Consider the following 20,732-nt stretch of genomic DNA (forward strand, 5'->3'; position numbering starts at 1 on the left):
AATTCTCATCACTATAAATACCCATGAATCTCATTGCGAGCACAAACCCATCTCATCCTCTGTAATATTTATGATATGGTGCAGTGTTCAGAATGCATAGCCCGACCGCCTCTGGCGGGAGTGAAATTTCTGGCTAATATAAGCAACCTACTTTAAAAGAAGGAGCTGCTTAACATTTTATTGAAACATATTAACAGCGTGTGGTAACAGCAGATCATTAGGACGCTGTAGAGCTCTACATTAAAAACCCATGCGTCCTTCTAATGAAATCATTTTTCAAAGTATGATTTAAAATGATGTGTGATTTATAGACTTCATTTTTATTTTTCAAGAGAGAAGCCTTGGAATAATTGAATTTTCTTGATTTTTATTGAACTTCTCACCTCCACCGTTTGTATCTGCTGGTAGCTGCTGTCCCAGGAGACGAGCCTACGGTCTTTTCCTCCGGACACCAGCGTGCCGTTCCTCAGCATGGACAGAGCAAAGATGCTGCCCTCATGAGCTCCTTGGATGACGTGGCTGATGCGATTAGTGCCTGCGTGACAGAGATGGGATGAGATGGATGAGAAGATTCAGTTGGCGAGAGTCCAACATAAAGGTCGACTGTTTGAGGAGGGCAGATTAACAGACAGACAGACAGACAGACAGACAGACAGACAGGGTGATCAATAGATTCATCAGAGACAAAAAGAGAGATTGTGCATTTTTGCATGTTTTAACGTTTGTCTAAATGTTGGATTTTTGCTTTTATTGTCCAATGTACAGAGTGAACTGCTCTCATTGGACCACGCTGTATAAATAAAGGTTAAACAAATGAATGAATGAATGAATTAACGTGCCTTTTCCCCACACCAGGATGTTCCCACTTGAGTCTCCTGTGATGGCGTCTCCATTTTCTGCAAAGGTCACACACAACACAAACTTGGGCTTCTCTTGTTTCTGCAAGAAACACAAGGACACACACACACACACACACACACACACACATACTGTTTCATTTTTTCCACTGATTGTCTTTATATGGCTACAGATGGGATCATATCTCAACACAGGCTGATTGAATTTCTGCCTGTATATCAAACTTTATTGCTTCATGGTATCGATGTGGGAAACAGTCTGGTGTCCTACCTCAAACAGGCCTTGCTTCTTGACCAGCATGCCTTTCTCCAGGGTCCAGAAATAGAGATGGGACTTGCCGCAGGTCACTATGATGTTGCAGTCGGTTGGGTGAAAGTCTGCAGCAAACACCGACTCGTTGGAGCACTGTACGGAAACACATAAAACAAGGAACAGTGAGGTGTTGTACACTGCTTTAACAGACAAATTATTTGAGCGGGATGTTAGGTTACGTATTAATTTGTCTATTTAAGACACACACACCTTGACCTCAGCCAGTCTGTCCTCTCTCTGCCAGTCCCAGACAGAGAGGACGTGGTCATTGGAGTCGTCTACGACACACAGCGTGTTTCCTCCATTCTTACAAACAAAAAAAAGACACAAACCCATGTTGAATTACTGACAAAATGGTCATCAAGAGACAGAAAACTACAGTACAGTCAAAAACATGTCAGAAACCCCTTGTTAGGTGCGTCTGTGGTGTTTCCTTACCGACTTGGAGAAAGCCAGGCAGACCAAGGCTCGGTCAAAGAAGCCTGTGCCCAGAACATGGAGTGTGTTCAGGCTGACGGAGTCCCACACACGGACATGAGGAGCCAGCTGCTGCCAGGAAAACACACACACACAAATATGGACACAACACCAGGAGAGCCATATCATCAGTATGATGCCATGTAAGGTTTATTGAAGCACTCAATGAACACAGACATGACTGTGATTCAACCTCTCAGTGTTTCATTCAGCAGAAAAGTCTGAACGAGCCGGGAAAAGATCATTTCTTGAAGAATATAGCCGAACCATAACTCCTCTCTCAGTGAATGTGATAAAATATCAATAAGAGACCTCACTTACTTTTCCATCTGAAGAGGTGCCCGCCACCTGCCCGGTTGCTATGGTGATTTTATCGGGGTGGACGGCCAGACTGGCGAAGAGAAAGACGTGAAAACCGGTTAAAAGCCTTTCATCATCAAAAGGAGTGTTTGAATAAAGATGAGCGTCGTGCTCACAGAACATGAAAGGCCACATTTGGCGAGTGAGGTTTTTAAAAGCTGTGAATACGATATTCACTGTAGCTACCACACACTGCCTGTGCTAATGTGAGGGGGAAATTAAGCAATTTAAGATTTATCATCCCCCTTTTGGGTAGCAACACTCGTAGGCCGTGTGAAGCTCTAACACTTTGTCTTCAAAGTGTGTTTGCAATCTGTAATCCAAAGTGTTCATTAGTAATTTCAACTTTCATTAACCCCAGAGTGTAATAACATAATTATGTATTTTTTAAGGTCATTGCATTACTCACTTTCTCACAGACATACTCAAATGCCTGCATGCAAACACACACAACACTTGAGTACACTTGTTACCTTTTTGTAGAGAAAAATACAGAAAAGCTACCTCGTCGTGCTGTTCTGACACGTTGTGTGTTTTTGCACTTACTGGGTATCATGAAAAGGAACATGCTGTGAATAAACTCCGCAGCCTGTGAGGAGTGTAGAAATATCAACTTTAACAGGGGGAAGAGATGAAAGGTTGATGACAGATGTGATATTGGCTGCAGCTGATGATGGAAGCTGTCCCTCGGGTTAGAGTGAGTGTGTGTGTGTGTGTGTTTCTCACCATTTGATGTCATCTGTGTGTCCAGTGTAGTGTCTCTGCAGCTGCTCATCCACGTTGAACAGGACGACCACTGAGGCGATGAAGTACACCGTCTCTCCAGTGGGCAACAAGTAAAGGTTGGAGCGACAGTCTCGACCGCGGTAACCATAACTAGAGATTCAAACAGGTCAAGGAATAAAACAAAAGTAATATCCAACGTAGAGCTGAAACAATTAATGCATCAACACAAGATTAAGACATTTTTCAAGCTGCTTTTTTTTTTGTCTTTTCTGATAGTAAACTGAATATCTTTGGGTTTTGGACTGTTGGACAAGATGTTTTATTGACCAACTCATCAGTAGATTAATTGACTATAAAAATAAGTTAGTTGCAGCCCTAATCCCGAGGTTTAAAGAAATAATGTATCTCTTGGTTTACACTCTAACCAGCAGAGTTTGGTGACACATTTACTCTGTTGTTTTAAAACATGAAGGTCAGAGGCCACAAAAGACATCACACAATCTGCTGTGTGCATGTGTCAATTTATTCTTATAATCCATTTGTTATCTAGTTCATATAGGATTCAACATAAAACATGTAGCCCACATATCTATTTCTGTGTGTGTGTGTGTTTGTGTGCTTCTCTGCTCAGATTTAATCTCTTCTTCATCTCCCTTACGGCTTTTTCCCCCTTTGGCTTTCTGCTAGACTGAACAACAAGCACTACATTCATTCTTTCATCAACACATGAAAGAGAGAGAAACCACAAAATGAAACAAAATAAAAATAAAACAGCACAAGAGTAGCTGCTGACTGGTTGTGCCTCAGCCTGCCAGCTGTGTGCAGGTTATTACTGACTGCAGGCTGCAGAGCGATGAGCTCGGCTCCGACCGCGGCGGCACCACACGGAGAAAATGAACATCTGAAGAGATCTACTCTGACAAGCAGCGAGAGGAGACGACGGCACGTTTGTCAGCTTCCTCTCTTAACGACATCACAGGCCAATCTGGATTTACTCTCCTCGGAAGATTACTTTTGAAAACTTTTCAAATCACAAAAGGGACTTTTGATTTCCTCGGAAAATTCCCAGTGCAAAAAAAAGAAAAGAATAAAAGAATAAAAAAGGCGGTATCGCACAGGTAGCTCGACTTCTCTGTCTCCACAGTGAAAGGATACACCCAGTCCAGTTTGAGCTTGTTGCTGGGCAGGTCGGCTCTGGCCTCCAGGCTGTAGCTGTCCACCTGCTCTTTGGGCATGTACATGGTGATGGGACGACCCTTCAAGTACATTCTCACATAACCTTCCTCTAGAAAAAGCAACAGAAAGGATCAGTGAGATAATGTACATGTAGGAAAATACAGATGTGGCAGCTGGAATTATGTTTTTCTACATAACAAACATGTGACAGTATGCAGAAAGCACAGACATGACACTGAAGCATAATACAATGTGATATTATGTGAATGACAAGGGTGACGATGTTGAATGTGACAGGATTAGAGGATAATGGAGAGATGTGATATGATGTGATGATTTTTTGGCTATTAAAAAGGACTCAATTAAAGACAACAAATGACAGAATTTACAAACACAAACAAATCAGCTTTTTCAACTGACTTTATTAGTCATTTCAAAAACAATATTATGACAACAAAGAGCGCTAAATGAACTGCAAACACTTTCGAATCTCATAAATAGTCATCTCACAGCAGAGGTTAACCAACATAAAATGCAGACACAAGCAGAGCAATGGAAATGTTATGAAAAAAAACAAAAAACAGAAACAGATCCAAGCTTAGAAAAGGGGGATAATGAGAACTCCTCATTGGTTTAAAACATGCTAACGCTGAAAAAGAAATCATGCATAAAACATCAACCAAAACAAACAAAATGAACCACTAATGTCCACAAATGTTTTTGTTTTTAATCTCATTAGAAGAGAAGACTATAATGTATAGAACAAGTTCCCAATCTCACCCATAAGCACTATAATGGACTTATGGGTGAAACTGGGAACTACTTTTATAAGTTGATGCTAAAACTCTGCTATCTCTCTGCAACTTCTTTGGTATGAGAGGAAATGTGGAACGCACATGATAAGACAACGCCATGTGGTGTTTGTAATGGTACAGATCTGATATAAGACCATGAATGTGGCTCTGTACTGACTGGCTCGGGCATATTACAGCCAGAGAAGTGAGGGTCACTATTCTGTATTTCCAGATTTCATGAGTTAGTAACAAATCTGGAAGTACTGGCTGGGAGACTTGACGGGGCTGCGATAACTGGGTGTATCGAGGGGAGAGTATGATGACAAACTCCCTGACTTTCTCAGCTGGAGGCTAAAATTAGGGGGCTTTCTGGCCCGTGGCACCTTGGCGGCGCCGCCCTTTCTGGCCGTGCTGGCCTTGCTGCTCTCTGAGGTTTGTTGGGGGTTGGTGGCTGAATGGGCCGTTGCGGCCGAGGCCACAGGGCAGCTGCTGGTCCCCGTCCGTTTGGCAGAGCGGCTGAGGTAAATCTGTACTGTGACTATAATGTAGATGGGGGACAAGAGCAGAGGAGCCGATGATGGAGAGGGGGTGGTGGAGGTTTGCCAGGGCCGGTTGGGTGGTGGGGACCAAACAGGGACAAGCAGGGCGAAGAAACGTAAAGGGTGGAGGAGGTCGGTAGAATAAGTTAGACAGAAGTAATGGCTGCTTTTTGTGTCGCATTTAGTAAAAGCATCAATTGGTAAGACACAAACTATCAAAAGGAAACTAGGGAACTCATATCATAAACCACCAGCATGTTGAGTGCTATCAACAAACACTGGGATCTTATTTTCAAAGTGGTAGTTATTAAGACGTTTGAAGTAATTAAATAAAATTAGGTTTTTCATTCACCGTCTCTCATGACTAAGATGCTACCTTGCTGGTCTAAATCACTGGTTCCAAAGATTAATCTGATGGCCACAAGATGATTAATGGGGCAGAAGAGAAGAACAATAATGTTTTCAGGAGATTATCAGGAAGTTATGGACATTTAAAATGAGTGACTTTCTTTGCTTTTGTTTTGTGAAATACTACAAAGTTTTACCTTCAGGCCTCTAATGATTATTCAGATTAAACAAACTGAGGTTTTGGGGAGAAAATCACTCTTTGATTAAACTGCTCACAACACATTCAGTAGATGTGCTGAATGCAACCTGTGACGAGGCGACGCAAGCAGACACGGCTTCATTTTAAGGATTCACCAGCCAAAAATGTTGAGAACCACTGGTCTAGATACTTTCAAAGTTTAAAGAATCAATTATTCTGTAACCAGACAGAGAAAACAGAAATATATCTGTGAGGAAAGGAACTTTAACTCCAGTCTTTTTTAAATTCTCAGCAGCTTTGTGATTTCTTTGCTGAAGGGGGCTACACACACACAGACGACACTTCAGGTCATGTGAGAAAAACACAGGCAGTACAATCAAACAGACTTCAGTAGAAAAAAAGAGACTGTGTGTTTGTAATGCAAATATTCATTTTGAGAGCAAGAAGATAAAAAGAAGTGCAAATCTACTTGCTTCTGAACTGCAGCGAGGAATCTCAGAACAGAGGATTTAAGTGTTCGCAGGAAAACTCAAAGCGACTGCGAGGAAGCGAATGTCAGAAATCCTTGTGTTGTTACTATGGTGACAGAGACTAAATGCCTACCAGCGAAAAAAGTGAGGCTGTGAGCAAACACACACACGTTTGGTGAAGCAGCAGCTTCATCCGCAGTTAAACAACACGTGTGGAGACACACAAGTGAACTGCAAACACTGCAATCACACTCTGACGCAGCTCTCAGTGGAGGTTAGGCAGGATGTGCGTGTGTTAGTTAAAAAGTCTAAAAACAATAAAAAGGAAGGTAACTTTCACACACACACTTTGTCAACCCACTCCTGCCCCTGTCTGGACAGCTCCCTGATCATTGCACCAAAGGGAATCTCTAAATTTTCTGATATCACCAGGATGTTTCCAAAAGTATCCAAGCACAAAATGAATTCAAATTTCAAAATAACAGTCCTGATTTTATCCGTAGCCTCTGCACTGCAGCTCAGAGAGGAGGCGAGGCATGTGCATAGATCAAAACAAATCATCAGCAGCGTCCAGAGAGCTGTGTAGGCCAGGGGCTTTAGGGGAGGGGGGGGGCAGCCTACCTTTGCAGTGGGTCACACGTCGCATCCCTTGTAAAAGGTCACAGAGAGAGACACAAGCACCAGGTGAGGGGTGGCATGGCTTCCTCACTTGCTGGTCTGCCCTAATATGAGTGCACTTCCTGTTTCCCGGCGTTAACGAACAGCAGCTTCTGTCCTTAATGCTCTGAATGAATCACTGCTCATTTCCTGCGCGATGGTGTCCCACCCTCTGCTCATATGTTGTGAGAGATCACATTTATTTGCCTACTTGCCTGTTTTCGCGCTCTTTGTTTAGTCATCTACAAAGTAAAAACTCTTTTTCTAGCAATTTTCTTTTCATGAAATATTGTTTTGAACTGTTCTTTATGTAAAAATAAAAAAGCAAATGTGCTTGCACTGGCTTGCAGCACATGTTGTTGTATTAAACCACTTTGCATGTAATCACTTCATGTATTGCAGGTAAGCATTATATTGGCAGAATTTACTGTTGGTATTGGTTAACTGTCACCTAGTGGCAGTTTATGTACATGACACTGCCCTGATTGTGCCGCTTTGCAGGAGATTATCTATCTATAATTAATTCAAATGTCCAGTGGTAATAATTAACCCTGTGGCTCACTATCTCCTGAGAGTCAGCATCCTACATCGGGCAGCAGCAGCAGCCTCAGAGATATTTAAGAAGCATTAACTGGCTAAACTTATATACATACAATATTCTGAAAAATCTGATCAATACTCATTTCATTTCATATTCAGTCCCACTGTCCTGTCAACATGTGTCTCCTGCTTTTAGTTTAAAGAATAAACTGTGTGTGAGATGGTCCACGTGCCTTCTGGAAGCACCATGAACTTTAATGGGTGTCTCGTCCTGTTCTTCTCTTAATTCTCTATATACATTCTCTGTATACAAACATCACATAAACTACTACTAGCATGTGGTTTAAATCTACCAGATAAATAAGAGAAATCATCTATCTATCCTAGCGAGGTCGCAGGGTGCTGTGATCGGATAACGACAGCTATCATAGCTTTGTTTCTCAATATCACAGTCATAATGACTATGGGTGACGCTAACTTTGCACTCGCCACCTCTGTTGCAGAGATTTGGGAAATGTGGACTCCAAACACACAATGTGAATAAAGCTTCCTAAAGCTTTCCAAATAAAATTCAGTTTTACATAAATAATTAAAAATGTTAGGCTAGTTTGGTCAGCCGGAAATTTGAAGTCATAGATCCTCATGCAGTTAGCTTAGCTAGCTAATCCATGGGACTACTTTCTGTGTTTCAGAGACAAGTGTTTGCGTTTTATTCATGTAAAATTAAAGTTTATTTGGAAAGTTTGTGGAGGCTTGCCATAATATACCATGTGTTTTTTCTCCTCAGTCTCTATACAGCAGAGGTTGTGAGTGCAACGTTTTTATGGCTTTTAGTCAGAATGGCCACAATTATGAGAGAAAGTATGAAACCCAAACTGTAAAATATTGGCGTTGGCTTTTAATTGAATTTAAATGAAAAAACCTTAAATCGTACACAACTAAAGCTCAATTTAAGCAACACAGAAAAAGCTTATTAAAACGAAAAGATGAAGTGTGGATGTGAAGATGTAGTAATGGATGAAGCGGTAGTTGTGAAAGAATGGATCATGGAAAAGATGAATGTTTGACTCTGATGTTTAAGACACAACATCATGTAGAGAAGCCCTCAGTGATCCTCTGTGTGCAGAAAAAAGTTCAAGGCACTGACTCAAATTACCGTTGACATGTCTTGTTTTGGGAATATACAAAAGATAAATACATTATTCTGTATTTTGACAGGATTCCCTTCAAAAATGCATTGACCTTAAACTGACACAGGGAGCCACTGAGCATCGTGTAAAGGCTCTCAGTGGGTTGTATCATAGCAAGAAACTATAAAAGAGCCTCTAGTTCTTACCTGCATTGAACACTGGATCCCTCTGTTTGCTGCAAAGTAAACGAGTAAACAGACAGCTGTCATTCAGCATCCCGTCTCCAGATAAACTATTGTTTTTGATTTGAAAGTGCTTCATAAGGAGATCAGTGTGTTTTCTGCTGGAAAACTCTAATCAAAACACAAACAGCCTCCTATTGTGTGTGGACAAAGAGCATCATTGACTGTGAAGATGAGTGTGAGTCACTAACTGGGGATTTAACATGGCGCCCATGTTACCTGTCACTTTTTTTGCCGCTGGAATTGCTGCCAGTTGATCCGGCGCGAGTTCGGTTACCCTTGGAGTCGCCCGAATCTTTCCGCGTGAGAGTTCCCACATGTTCGTTTGAGTTGGCTCTCCTCACAGTGCTGTGGTGAGAGGGGAGGGGGGAAGAAATAAGAGGTAGGTCATAAAACTACCTGACGCTGCTTTTCTTAAAAATGCCCTCTGGTAAAATTTTCATCCAGGAAGTAGCTTTTGAAAGCACGAGGAAGATGTTTTTACTTCATGATTCAGCTCAGATCGGCCTCACATTTTAAAAAGAAGAGTGACTCTTTACAACAGCGTCAGAGAGAATTTGCACCGAAGCAAAACAGAAATAAAGAAATGTGGATGTTCGTTGTTTCCTCACACTTATATACTCGCTCTTTCCTCTGCTCTGGCTCTAACTACGATGTCAGTCCAGACCTGTGCCAATCTGCATATTGGTGGTGCAGACAGCCTGCCTATTCACAACAATGAAAAGGCTCCATCAGCAATCCAATGGCCAGTAGGCCCAGTCACCTAATCCACCCTATGGGAGTAAAGTCTATTCAAATCCTAAAACTGGCCGGTGGCTGTTATCCCTTCTGGAGAGGTGGAGTGTGTTTGTTCAGTAAAGAGCAGAACAGAACAGAAAGAAGAGAGAGAGAGAGAGAGAGAGAGAGAGAGAGAGAGAGAGAGAGAGAAACTGTTGTTTGCTGTGTTATCCCCCGAGAAATCATTGTAATTGGGCCACAGGGCATTGGGGAAGGCTGTTGTGTGTGTGCCAACACTGATGGGATTGTGACCAACCTGCAGTTTAGACTAATCCCAGACACAGACAGTAAACAACACAAACAGAGCTCCACAGAATGACCATTTAAACAACAAACTGAATATGAGCAGTGAGAGAAATGGTGAAATGAGTTATCATGTAACTTGGCGGCTGATTTAATAACTGGAAATACTGGTTAGGATGTGTCGGAGCTGTGATGCGGCGATGATGTTATATTGTGGCCAGCGTACTGTAACTTGGTGATCCTCTCACCTGAGAGGCAGGTAGAGAAATCTGGTAGAGCGAGACAGAGAAGACAAGCTGGACAGATTGGCAGGACATCACGTTGTAGGTGGATGGGACATAAACAGGATATAACATCATAGTTGGAAAGGACATGAGACAATACAGGAGAGAGGACATGCAAGACAGGAAAGATGGGAAAGACAACACAAAGATAAACAGAGGACTGGACACACGAGTTAAATCTCAATGAATGAAGCTAAAATCTGTGTTGTCACCTCACAGTATTAAATCTACACTAATCAAAAAGTAGGAGATTCATATAAAGAGGATTGTGGAGTTCAGAGAAAAGCTGTAATATAATGTCAAGAAGATGTCCGTAAAATTTTCCATTCAGTGTAAATCAAAATTCAAACCTTCCATTTAGCACAGCAGCAAGAAAACTTGCTTCATTTACATCCAATCAGACACTGAGGTCATGAGCTGGAGGGAATTATACAGAATGTGTGTTTTATTGGCGCATTATATTTAAACTTAAAAGCCAGTAAATAAATAAAACAATGAAGGCTTCAGGTTTGTTGTAGGCTTTGTGGAGAAGGCTTTGAAACGGCACTAAGCACTGCACTAGTAGCACCTTCAGAAAGAAAATATAATTGAGCAGATATTTTAAAGACCTTTTGGTTTCTGGTAAAATAATTTGTAACAGGGTTGCATCAGGGGGGACTTGGGCTCATGACTTTGGTACTGTATCTAAGCAAAAAACTAGTACTGGCTGATAAAGTGCTAAAGAAGTCATTGAAATGTCAAATTCCTTTCGAAGTTCAAAGTTTAGGAAATCATGAAGTATAAAGAGAAGCCATTCAGAGAAACACATGCAAACTCCAACAAGGAAATACACAAGACCAAATCACATTTCCTGCTTGTACTGGTTACATCTGCAGAGCCGTTTCTTTACCGTCCTCTCCAGTAAACCTCAAGGTGAGAGCCAGCGAGTGTTAAAAGTATCAACTCTCAGTGTTGGAAAACATCCCAGGAGCAGAATTAAAAGTACACATATGGAAAATAAAAGGAAACAGCGCCACAGGGGAGTTAACAGCTGCTTGGACTGGAGCTGGTCCCTGCTGTCTGCTGAGCTTCATCTGATTATGGTAATGTCATCCAGAGATGGGAAACGGCTATTGTTCCCCTGGCAGACAAGATTGATAACCTGTGCTCCACATGCATGTATAAACACACACACACACACACACACACGACAGAGAAGCAGAGACGGTGATGACAACACTGTTTCCCTGTTTATCAGCCTTGTTAAATGTCAGTCGCTTTGGCTGATAAAAAGCCAGAAATGTGACGATTTATGGCTCGAATTAACTGACGTGGTACGGACAGACGGGACAAATAAAATGTCTCGAGACAAATAAAATGTCTGGAAAAAAAGACATGATACATGCAAGACCTCACAGACTGGCCTACATGCAGCTTATATCTGGATTTAACACATTTACATCAGTGTTAACAAGGCACGAAGGTTCAGTACAAAATCTACTGAATTTGGCAGAACACACTGGACTTAGAGCTGAAGCCCAAACCTTCATGTCTTACAGGTCAAAAGGTCCCTACAAATGTAAATATACTCCTTAAAAGTCAAAATGATGCTATAGATAAAATATAATATATATATAATAGAATAATACAGAACAAAATCGACAAATGCAAACATATAGATCGCACTATTATTTAAGTGTCTCAGGATTATGTTTCTTTTCCTCACCTCTTGTTGGCTGTTGTGCTGGTGTCCTTCCTGGATCCAGATCCAGATGGGGAGGGCAGAGTCCCGCTGCCTTTCTTTGGTAGGATGGTCCCGTTGTTTACTGTGGGCCGTAACGGCAGGGTGGCAATCATTGGCCTGGCTAGAAGAAACAGGACAACAGCAGGGAATGTTCAGAAAAAAAGCCGGACAAGACTTGTATCAACTAACGTGGAGTCATTTAAGTAACATGCATTTCCTGGTGTATCATTTTTATAATAATTTTAAGAGATGTATAGTTTATTTATGATAATCATGATAATTTATGATTTATGATAATATTGTTCTGTTTCAATCACGTTTCCAAACAGATGATGTTTACAAATCACTTGCAGGAGGTGGTTTGATAAAACAAAAAGGGCCTGCGCAAACAGACACACACACACACACACACATTTACTGATCCATACTCAAATTTTTTCACGCCTCGATGCTCTCTTCGTCTGCCTCAGTCAAGAAGCCCTGTCCCGTCTGCAACTGGTGCAAAACGCTGCAGCCAGACTGCGAACCAAAACCAACTGCAGATCCCACATCACACCAATCCTCGCATGATCCCGTCACTGGCTCCCGAACAGGATTTCAAGATACAGCTCATCACATACAAGGCCATACATGGTCCTGCCCCATGTTTCCGAACTTGCATCCCTATTCCACCTCTAGGCCACTCAGATCATCCGACCAAGGTCTGTTATTTATACCTTGCGCCCTCCGCAAATCCAAGGTTGCCATAAGGGCCCCATCCCTCTGTTAGATCAGCTGAGTCTGTGAACGGCTTTTCCTCACGGCTTTTCTACCGACTCACCTTCCCTAAAAAGGGCTGTAATTTTATTTTTCTGTATATTGCTGTATATGTATATGTATGTTGTTTATGTTATCTGTATCCTGTGCAGCACTTTGTAACTTTTAAAAGGTGCTATATAAATACAATTTTACTTACTTACACACACACACACATGCCACTCAGGCAAGCCCAGAATAACAAATGCAAGCTGCAGCTTTATCTGCAGTGATAAATATTTAATAGACCCGGTTCATCCAGCAGACACGCACACTCAGGCCTGCACACTGCTCTGTTATCTTTCATGTAGTAATTACGCAGCAGGGGCAAACCGAGGATGTAATTTTGTTAGCATGTTAAAGAAGATGAATGTGTTTCTGTGTGTGTCCATGACTGTCTATACACCGTGTGCGTGCATGCGTGGGTTAAGCTTCCTGAAGCAGATCATTGTGCTTCAGCAGAGGGGCGCAGGCTGCTGGATCCCTGCAGCTAAAAGTGGGGAACAATAAGGGAAAGCAGCTCAGAGTCTGAGTCATCCTCCAGCTCCCAAATCAAACTGAAACTTCACCAGTCCACAGTCACTCCGGAGACTGAAACAGGCAGCAGCTCAGAATATTAATCTGTTTCTGTTTCATCACTCCAACGCACATTTGAGATAAAAAGGCATGAAGTACAGCTGCTTTCACATGCAGACTTCATCGGTCTCTTGGGTGAAGATGCTATTTGAGCGACAGATTGTATCAAACATATCTCAGCTGAGAATCGACACATGCACGTATTGTTACATAACAAAAACGGAAAAGAGTTTCAGTAACAGCTCTTTCTTTTTTAATCGGGAAAGGGAGTTTTAGGGGGAATTGTCCTCAAACAGAAAGGTTGCATACACAGAGGTAAACAAACATGTGCTTAGCAGCTTATTCTCACTACGTTGTGACAGTCCATTGATAAATTGAAATTATCAATGAGTTCTTCGACTCTAAAACACTAAGAGGTGTGTTGAGTGTATATACTGCAGACACAAATGTCCCCTGGTCAACAATAAACCTATTTCTATCTTCAGACTCACACAGTGCTTTGACCTCAGGCAGTGCAGTGCTGAAAGTAACCGTGTGTTTCCTACTGACATACCACACTATATACAACATAATACCAGCAGGCAGTGACTGAAATGTGCTTTTTGTAAACACAACACCCAGGCCTGGTTAGTGCAGACAGACTTCACAGTCAGCCTACCTGGCTTCCCAACACTGCTGTCTGCTGAGGGAGACTTTCTCATCAAAGCGGGGTCTATACACATAACATTGACACGTTTAACGACACAACACAGTCCGGGAGAAGAGGGTGCAGGAGGGGGAGGAAGAGGAGATCGACAACTAGTCAGAGGAAGGAAAATAAGCTGGATTTGAAGGAGACATCGTTAGGAAGGAGAGAGAACAAAGTGGAAAAGGAGAGAAAGGATGCCTCCAAAAACGTGTGTGTGTTGTACTCATGAAACCTGTTGATTGACACCCCAGAAGAAGTACCTGAAAAAACATGCTTATGTATGTATGTTACCTTTGGTGGGTCCTCTGCGTGACCCCAATGCCTGCTGCTCCTCAGACACGTTGAGCCGGCGCACCACGTCGGCCAGAGCAGACTTTAACAGTTGAATCTCGTCTTCCTGCATCTGGACCCTCTGCTCCAGGGAGGCGATGCGGTCGGTCACCTCCATACTGCTGGCTGCTGACGCGCTGTCATCTGAGGAAACACAGTGAGATCAGGTCAGAAACGTCACAAAAATTTGGTCTTTTACAATTGTTTTTATACCTTTCTTTTCATTCATGCAGAGGGAGACAAAAAAACGAAAGGGCAAACTCAAACTCCTTTCAAACCATGAGCTCACTTTTATGCTTTTATGCTGTCAGACTCTTTGTGTATGTGTATGAAAGCCTTCGCCCCGTATGATTCAAAGAGCTGACTGCTTTTCTATTAAGACCTTTATTCACGATCCTGTTTTAAATGTCTGTCTGTTTTTTGAGTTTAAATTAACTTAACACATTGTTCTCACCTCTCAATCAGACACCCCGATAGAGGCCAAGCACCGGCCACCAGGGTCCACTTCATTAATGATAACACACACACATGCATACGCAGGGTCTCCTCCATAAAGACTTTGATGTCACAGTGGCTTGATGAAATATTAATGTAAATCACTGCTGTGTTTTCCCTGCAGACTTGCAATAACAGTCTGATGCATTATGCATTAGAGAGCAGGCATCTGGTGATTAGGCAGATCTGCAGTCTGTGTTCCTTCTGAGAATCTGAGCTGAATCCCGACTGTCTGCTAACATTACGGAAATGTGAGGAAGCTCTTGACTCCTGTAAATAACATTCCCAAACAATCAAGTAGAACAGTTTAAACAGAGTGAAATGTGTCTAAATTCAGGCGATCTGGCGCCATGAGCCTCTGAGTCTCTTGGATAAACAAAACCTGCTCAGGGGATTCAGGACATCCCTGACCAGAGCCTCTCCCCAAATATTTGCTCGTAGATAAAAAAGATCCTTTCAGTGTATGGTATTTTTAATTACCAAGAAAATTTCAATCATTGCTGCACACATTAGGCACACAAGATATAACATTACTTAATATCATAACATTAAAGTCCCCCCTTTCAATTACCAAACAAATATAATTTTCAATATCTTATATCATGGAAAGAACTAATGTTTGTTGCTAGTCTTACTTGACGAATGATTAATATGCAGTAGATTAGTCATTACCAGTTTTTCAAGTAATTCTTTCTAATTCTTAATCGCTGCTAAAATGTCATAAATTGCCAAAAGTTTTGCATATTCAGGCAGAAAACCCCCACAACCTGCAGTCTTTTAAAGCAGATACATATACTTAAACCATGATTATCTATCTTAAATTTAGCTTTTGATGTATAAATAATTATTGAAATAATGTGATACTTGAGTCTGTGTGATTGCAAGACCGCCAAACCTTTTTCACGCATCACGGCAAGTATTCAGAAGTATATAATCCCATAAGGTTCAATGAAGTCATTTTAATTTAATTGGCAGAACATGTCGGAAAAGCAATTTCACACATTTGTTTGCGAGTGGACAGATTCCATTAGTGAGCTGGTTATGAATTGTTTGAGTCCTGGAGACCCTCGACGAGACAGGATGATAAATTGCTGCATTAGACAGATGGGACACTTGACGATTGTAGCAGAAAATGGAAATGTGAACAGATTCAAAATGTCTGAATCAACCAATTACTGCTCACACAGAAACACACCAGCTATAGGCATGTATACACACACGCACGCACGCACGCACACACACAAACGTGTCTTCCAGTGCCCTGTTTTATTTCGCTGGAAACCCTTTAGACACTGTCACAGCCATTACTGGTGTCTTATGATTAATACACTCACAGATTTCACATCGACAATGCACCGGCCCACCCAGAGAGACTCCATAATGAAACACTCCCCATCTGGAGAAATCAGAGTCAGATGAAACCTGCAGGTGCACAATCTAATACATTACACTCCCAGCAGTGAAGTACAATGAGAAATATGTCTGCTGTACTGTACTATACACTCATATATTCACTTACAGATTTCTTCTCAAAGGAAATGCTTTCTTGTTTCATAAGGCAGCACGCCGATCTTACCTCTTCCTCTGAACACACATTGTCAAAGCCTATTCCAGAGATACAACTGGATCTTAATAACTTTCCTCTCACCTGAGACGCTTTCTTTGAAGCAGCCCTTGTTCATATTCACATGCGACTGTGTGTCACAGAGTGAATATCCAGAGATAAAGCTTCTATTATCTGTTCAGCATCTGTTGTGGGTCTGCTCCCAACACTGACACAATGACAGCATGATACCATCAGTCGTTGGAGTACAATGACTGGTTGTCACGGCCGTGATTCCCCGGCTCTGCGCTGACATCCTCCGTCTGTCACCCTGGTCGCCAGTTAAAACCTCTAGGGACAAGTTAACGCCCCAATAACACGTTCACAGGCGGGACGTAAATCAGAAAAGGTCAGTGGAGCTTAAGTTTGGTGTTTGCTTTGATCCAGGAGAGTGTGTGTTGGTAGTGTGACACCGATGTGACCGCAGCACAGTCAGTGGGGATTCGGTGGTGGGGGCTCAGGTCACATGATCTTGATGTCAAGAGAGTCAGAGTCAGTAAGATGTCAATCTTCATTCAACAACAAATCCATCACCACATACACCCCTGGACACTTGTGTCTCGCTTTCATCCCCACAAAAGCAGATCATTACACCCCAACAATCTCCTCTCGCTCCAGTGCACCCTTCACACCTGTCAGCCAGCTGCTTAAATTACTTCATTTCTGTCAGTCTTCTTCTTCGGCTTCTCCCTGACTGTCTTTTTCTGTCCCCGTTTCATTATCTGGTCAATATGTGGCCGGGTCACAAATCCGAGACGGATTTCTGAGCCCATCTATCTGCTCGCCCTAATGCATCACGACACGCTGCCCCCTATTACCTTCTTCTGCGAGGCGATGTCATTCTGCAGGACCACCTGCCTGCTTAAGTGCTTGTCCATCACTTCAGCCACAGGGATTCAATGAAGGACAAATAGAAAACAGGCTCCTCAGTTCATTTTTCCTGCTCTAAAATAACCACACCCGCCCCGACTTTGATCTCCACCTTATTTCTGAGCCATTTACTGACCTCACTGTCACCAATAATGAACACTGGAGCATGCACACATGCTCTGACCCATTTCCCCCCTTCTGCACTCTCATCAGCCACAAAGATCAATACGCTGAAGGAGTAAAAGTAAAAAGACAAAGAGAGCACACTCACATTTTGAGCAATGCACAGCGACCTCATGTATAAAATATCTTCTGCAGCAGCCCTGTGTTGATCTGGGTTGTCTGGCTCTCTAGGCGACTTACTCCTTCACTGGGACATTTAAAGACTTGCACTTCCATGTAGCTACTATATAATATAAATACACACCCAAGGAATAAAAGAAAATGATGTTAAGGAAATTCCCTCGGAGGAAATGTCATGATTGCAGCTGTCTCGCCTTGTATTTGATTGCTCCTGCACACTTGGACAATAACCCACTGACAACCAGAGTGAATGATGTGTATTTTCTTTTCACTCCGCGGTGCAGAGAAGACAAACAATAAAGCTACATTGACTCGATGGAAAGTTCAGCGGCCAGGTTAAGCTGTGCCACAATGGGGGGGTTTGAAAAACCACAACCAGTGTTTGTGGAAAACCAACCGATCAAAGAAACAAGAGGCTGCAGGAAACAGCCTGTCACAACATTATGACAACCATTCCTGTTTTTCAGAGACAGAAAAGGAGCGCTGATACTATGCTGCTGGCACATCTATCTACAGATAGCAAACAGTGCTTTGCCAGCTGGTTTTAATTTCATAACATGAATGCACAAGGCCAGGTGGTGCGCTGCCATAGTACCAGTTCAGCTGCTGCAGATTGTGCCTTCAGGAAAGCCATTTCTCCCAAGACCAATGAGTCACACGTATTAAACAACCTGCCTTCAGTCTGCTGCTGGCTTCACTAATGGAAGTCTGGACCTAATCATAATCAGGTGGCATACAGGATTTAATTTAATGGCCCGAAGTAAAGGAGGAAGTGATGCTAATGGGAATGCCGTTAGCTTGGACAATTTTGATGTGATGATGGCGCTAGAGGAAAAGCAAGATGATCACTTAAGTTATTAGGATTCATCCTCTGGGGACCATGAATGTGTGTAACACATTACATGGCAATCCGTCCAACAGTTGTTGAGATATTTCAGTCTGGACCAAATTGGTGGACTGACAGACCAACATTGCCACCCACAGAGCCACGCTGCTTGCATGGCATGAAAGTTAAAATAATAGGAATGTGCATTTAGGAAATTACAGTCTGTCCCCGGTATGACTGAAATCATCCATCAGGTACATGTCAGCAGGATGAAAAAACTGCTGAATTAGAGATTTGAGGAAGAAAAGAGAGAGAGAGAAATGGAGGAGAAAGAAATTGTTACTTAGAGTGCCATTAATCCCGTGTGTCACCTGCAGCGAGCAGCGATGACCTGACAGAGGTGTATTAGCTAATCAACTGGCCAGATTGGGGAGACAGACGCTTGGTTTACAAGCTGCCTCTGATGGCTCCTGCTGGACCGGAGCTTAGGGGCTATAAATAGACAGAGGTGGATCAGAGAAGGGGAAGCCCTCACACAGTGAAGGTGGTGCAGGGAGAGGGAGAGAGACATTGCCTGCTTTCATGTCAAAATTGAAGCATTGAAAAAAATCACACAAAGTCTGACAGAGGGATAAAAGAGAGAAAGAAGGAGCTGTGAATGTGTGTGTGCAGAGGTCATAAAGACTGTGTGTCTGGGTCGAAGAGGAGCATGAGGAGAGGCCGAACGACCCCCATGAGAGATCCCACTGTCCTTGTACGAACATGTTAAACCCTTCCTTCCTCCCATCAGCTCCATCCTTCCTGGGGTCAAACTCAGGTCAAATGGGATGATAGAGCTCCCCCACCTTGCTGCTCTCACCATCACACTGACACTTACACACACACACACATGCACTTCATGCAAGCACACAAGAACAGAAACACAGGTCAAACATCATGTGTGTAAAACCACGGATACACAAGCAGAACCTGGCAGGGCTGAGTGCACGATCAGATGATGCAACAAACACCATCAGCATTTCTGTCTGCCTGTAGAGTCCTAAGGGACTGTGCACAAGTTATTGGGGGGGGGGGGTCATGTTTCTTTTGCTGAGAGGAGTCTGTCTTACTTCTTTGGAAGAGCAGAGAAAGGTGTTTTTATTATTAAGAATAAGATTGTTGCAAATGATCTTTCTAGCGAGCGGTCGTAAAGGTGTGCTTTCCCATATGCAGAGGACGTGTCTCTATTTCAGGGATTTATTTTTCCCATCACACTACATGCAACCTCTATCAAAAGGTGTTTCCTCTTTCAGTTTCCTCTGCATAATAGCACAAAGTAAAAATTTGAATGTGTTAAGTTGGCATATACTATAATTGAAATTCTGATTGTTGTTATGTTTGCCATAAATTTGTAAATAAAACCCACAGATCTTACTTCTAATTTGTGCATTTGCCTTTTGTTTTTGGTTCTTTAGCAACCCAGTACTATATTCTAAGATATTAGAGGGAAAGTATAGCAGTTCAAAGTCCCAATAAAATAATAATAATGCTGGGGACAGTCTTGTAATTTTAAAAACTGAAATTTTTACCTTCCTTCCCACGCTAGTAACTTTGGTACAGTCCCTAAAGCCTTTCTGAGACAGTGCGAGGAAAGTGAGAGAGAGGGGGGAAAGAACATAAAGTAGAAAGACATGGCCCATTCAGGCAGAATAACACCGTCTTAACTCTAACACATACTGTATATACATCAATATCCTAACACCCTGCTTTGACAAAACACACACACACACACACACACACACTCTCTCCTCTCTGTCAAAGAGGAAGTGTTCACAGTGGGGCGGAGGGATTATGCTGGATATGTGGAGCAGATCTTGCTCAATGCTAGTGATCCCTAAACTCAGGGGGTTTGAGCTTAGCAGCAGGCTGGATTTGTATTCCGTCTCTCTCTCTCCGTCTCTAACCTCTTTCACCTCTCTCTCTCTATTTGTCTCTCTCTTTCATGAAACTGTGGTGGGATGGATTTTTGAAACAAGGCCAGAAATTAATTGACTGTGGGAGGAAAAAGAGAGACTGGAGGATTATACTTAAAGAGGGCTTGGCATTGGTATTTTTATTTCACTAATATTTGTCCTCTGTTTCTCTTGATGTCTTCTATGCTGCTCACTCGAATGACAGATTAGCTTTAGTGGTAGGCTGTTTAGAAAGATATGCAGACTTCAGAGCATGGGATATTAGCTATATGTTAAACTGCAGCTGAAGGCAGAAAGCATCCTTGTAGTGGTGTTCAATGTGAATCCAGTCATTCAACGTATTTACAGTCTGTAATAATATCTCTAAATAATTTTCATTGTAGTGGCGGGGTCCGCCATTCCCATAGTGGATTCAAATTAACTTCACATGCATGAGGGA

General features: G+C 42.4%; 1 protein-coding gene across 2 annotated transcripts in view; it reads right to left on the minus strand.

The window, feature by feature from the left end:
• The window catches only part of eml1 (EMAP like 1), a 38,295-nt gene that overhangs the window by 6,131 nt on the left and 11,432 nt on the right, over positions 1 to 20,732 (minus strand). Inside the window, exons 2-16 of one of the 2 annotated variants that reach the window (XM_070919864.1) lie at positions 14,206 to 14,388; positions 13,885 to 13,938; positions 11,838 to 11,976; positions 10,097 to 10,144; positions 9,048 to 9,176; positions 8,793 to 8,821; positions 6,881 to 6,907; positions 3,889 to 4,018; positions 2,734 to 2,883; positions 1,969 to 2,038; positions 1,609 to 1,719; positions 1,381 to 1,476; positions 1,129 to 1,263; positions 840 to 939; positions 384 to 535 (exon numbers count right to left, since the gene is read on the minus strand). In XM_070919864.1, coding sequence (XP_070775965.1) covers positions 384 to 535; positions 840 to 939; positions 1,129 to 1,263; positions 1,381 to 1,476; positions 1,609 to 1,719; positions 1,969 to 2,038; positions 2,734 to 2,883; positions 3,889 to 4,018; positions 6,881 to 6,907; positions 8,793 to 8,821; positions 9,048 to 9,176; positions 10,097 to 10,144; positions 11,838 to 11,976; positions 13,885 to 13,938; positions 14,206 to 14,388 — 1,553 coding nt within the window. The remainder of the gene's footprint in view (positions 1 to 383; positions 536 to 839; positions 940 to 1,128; positions 1,264 to 1,380; positions 1,477 to 1,608; positions 1,720 to 1,968; positions 2,039 to 2,733; positions 2,884 to 3,888; positions 4,019 to 6,880; positions 6,908 to 8,792; positions 8,822 to 9,047; positions 9,177 to 10,096; positions 10,145 to 11,837; positions 11,977 to 13,884; positions 13,939 to 14,205; positions 14,389 to 20,732) is intronic. The other variant, XM_070919865.1, reaches the window with a different exon arrangement.

Source organism: Enoplosus armatus, chromosome 15, assembly GCF_043641665.1.
Source record: "Enoplosus armatus isolate fEnoArm2 chromosome 15, fEnoArm2.hap1, whole genome shotgun sequence".
NCBI classification, from domain to species: Eukaryota; Metazoa; Chordata; class Actinopteri; order Centrarchiformes; family Enoplosidae; genus Enoplosus; species Enoplosus armatus.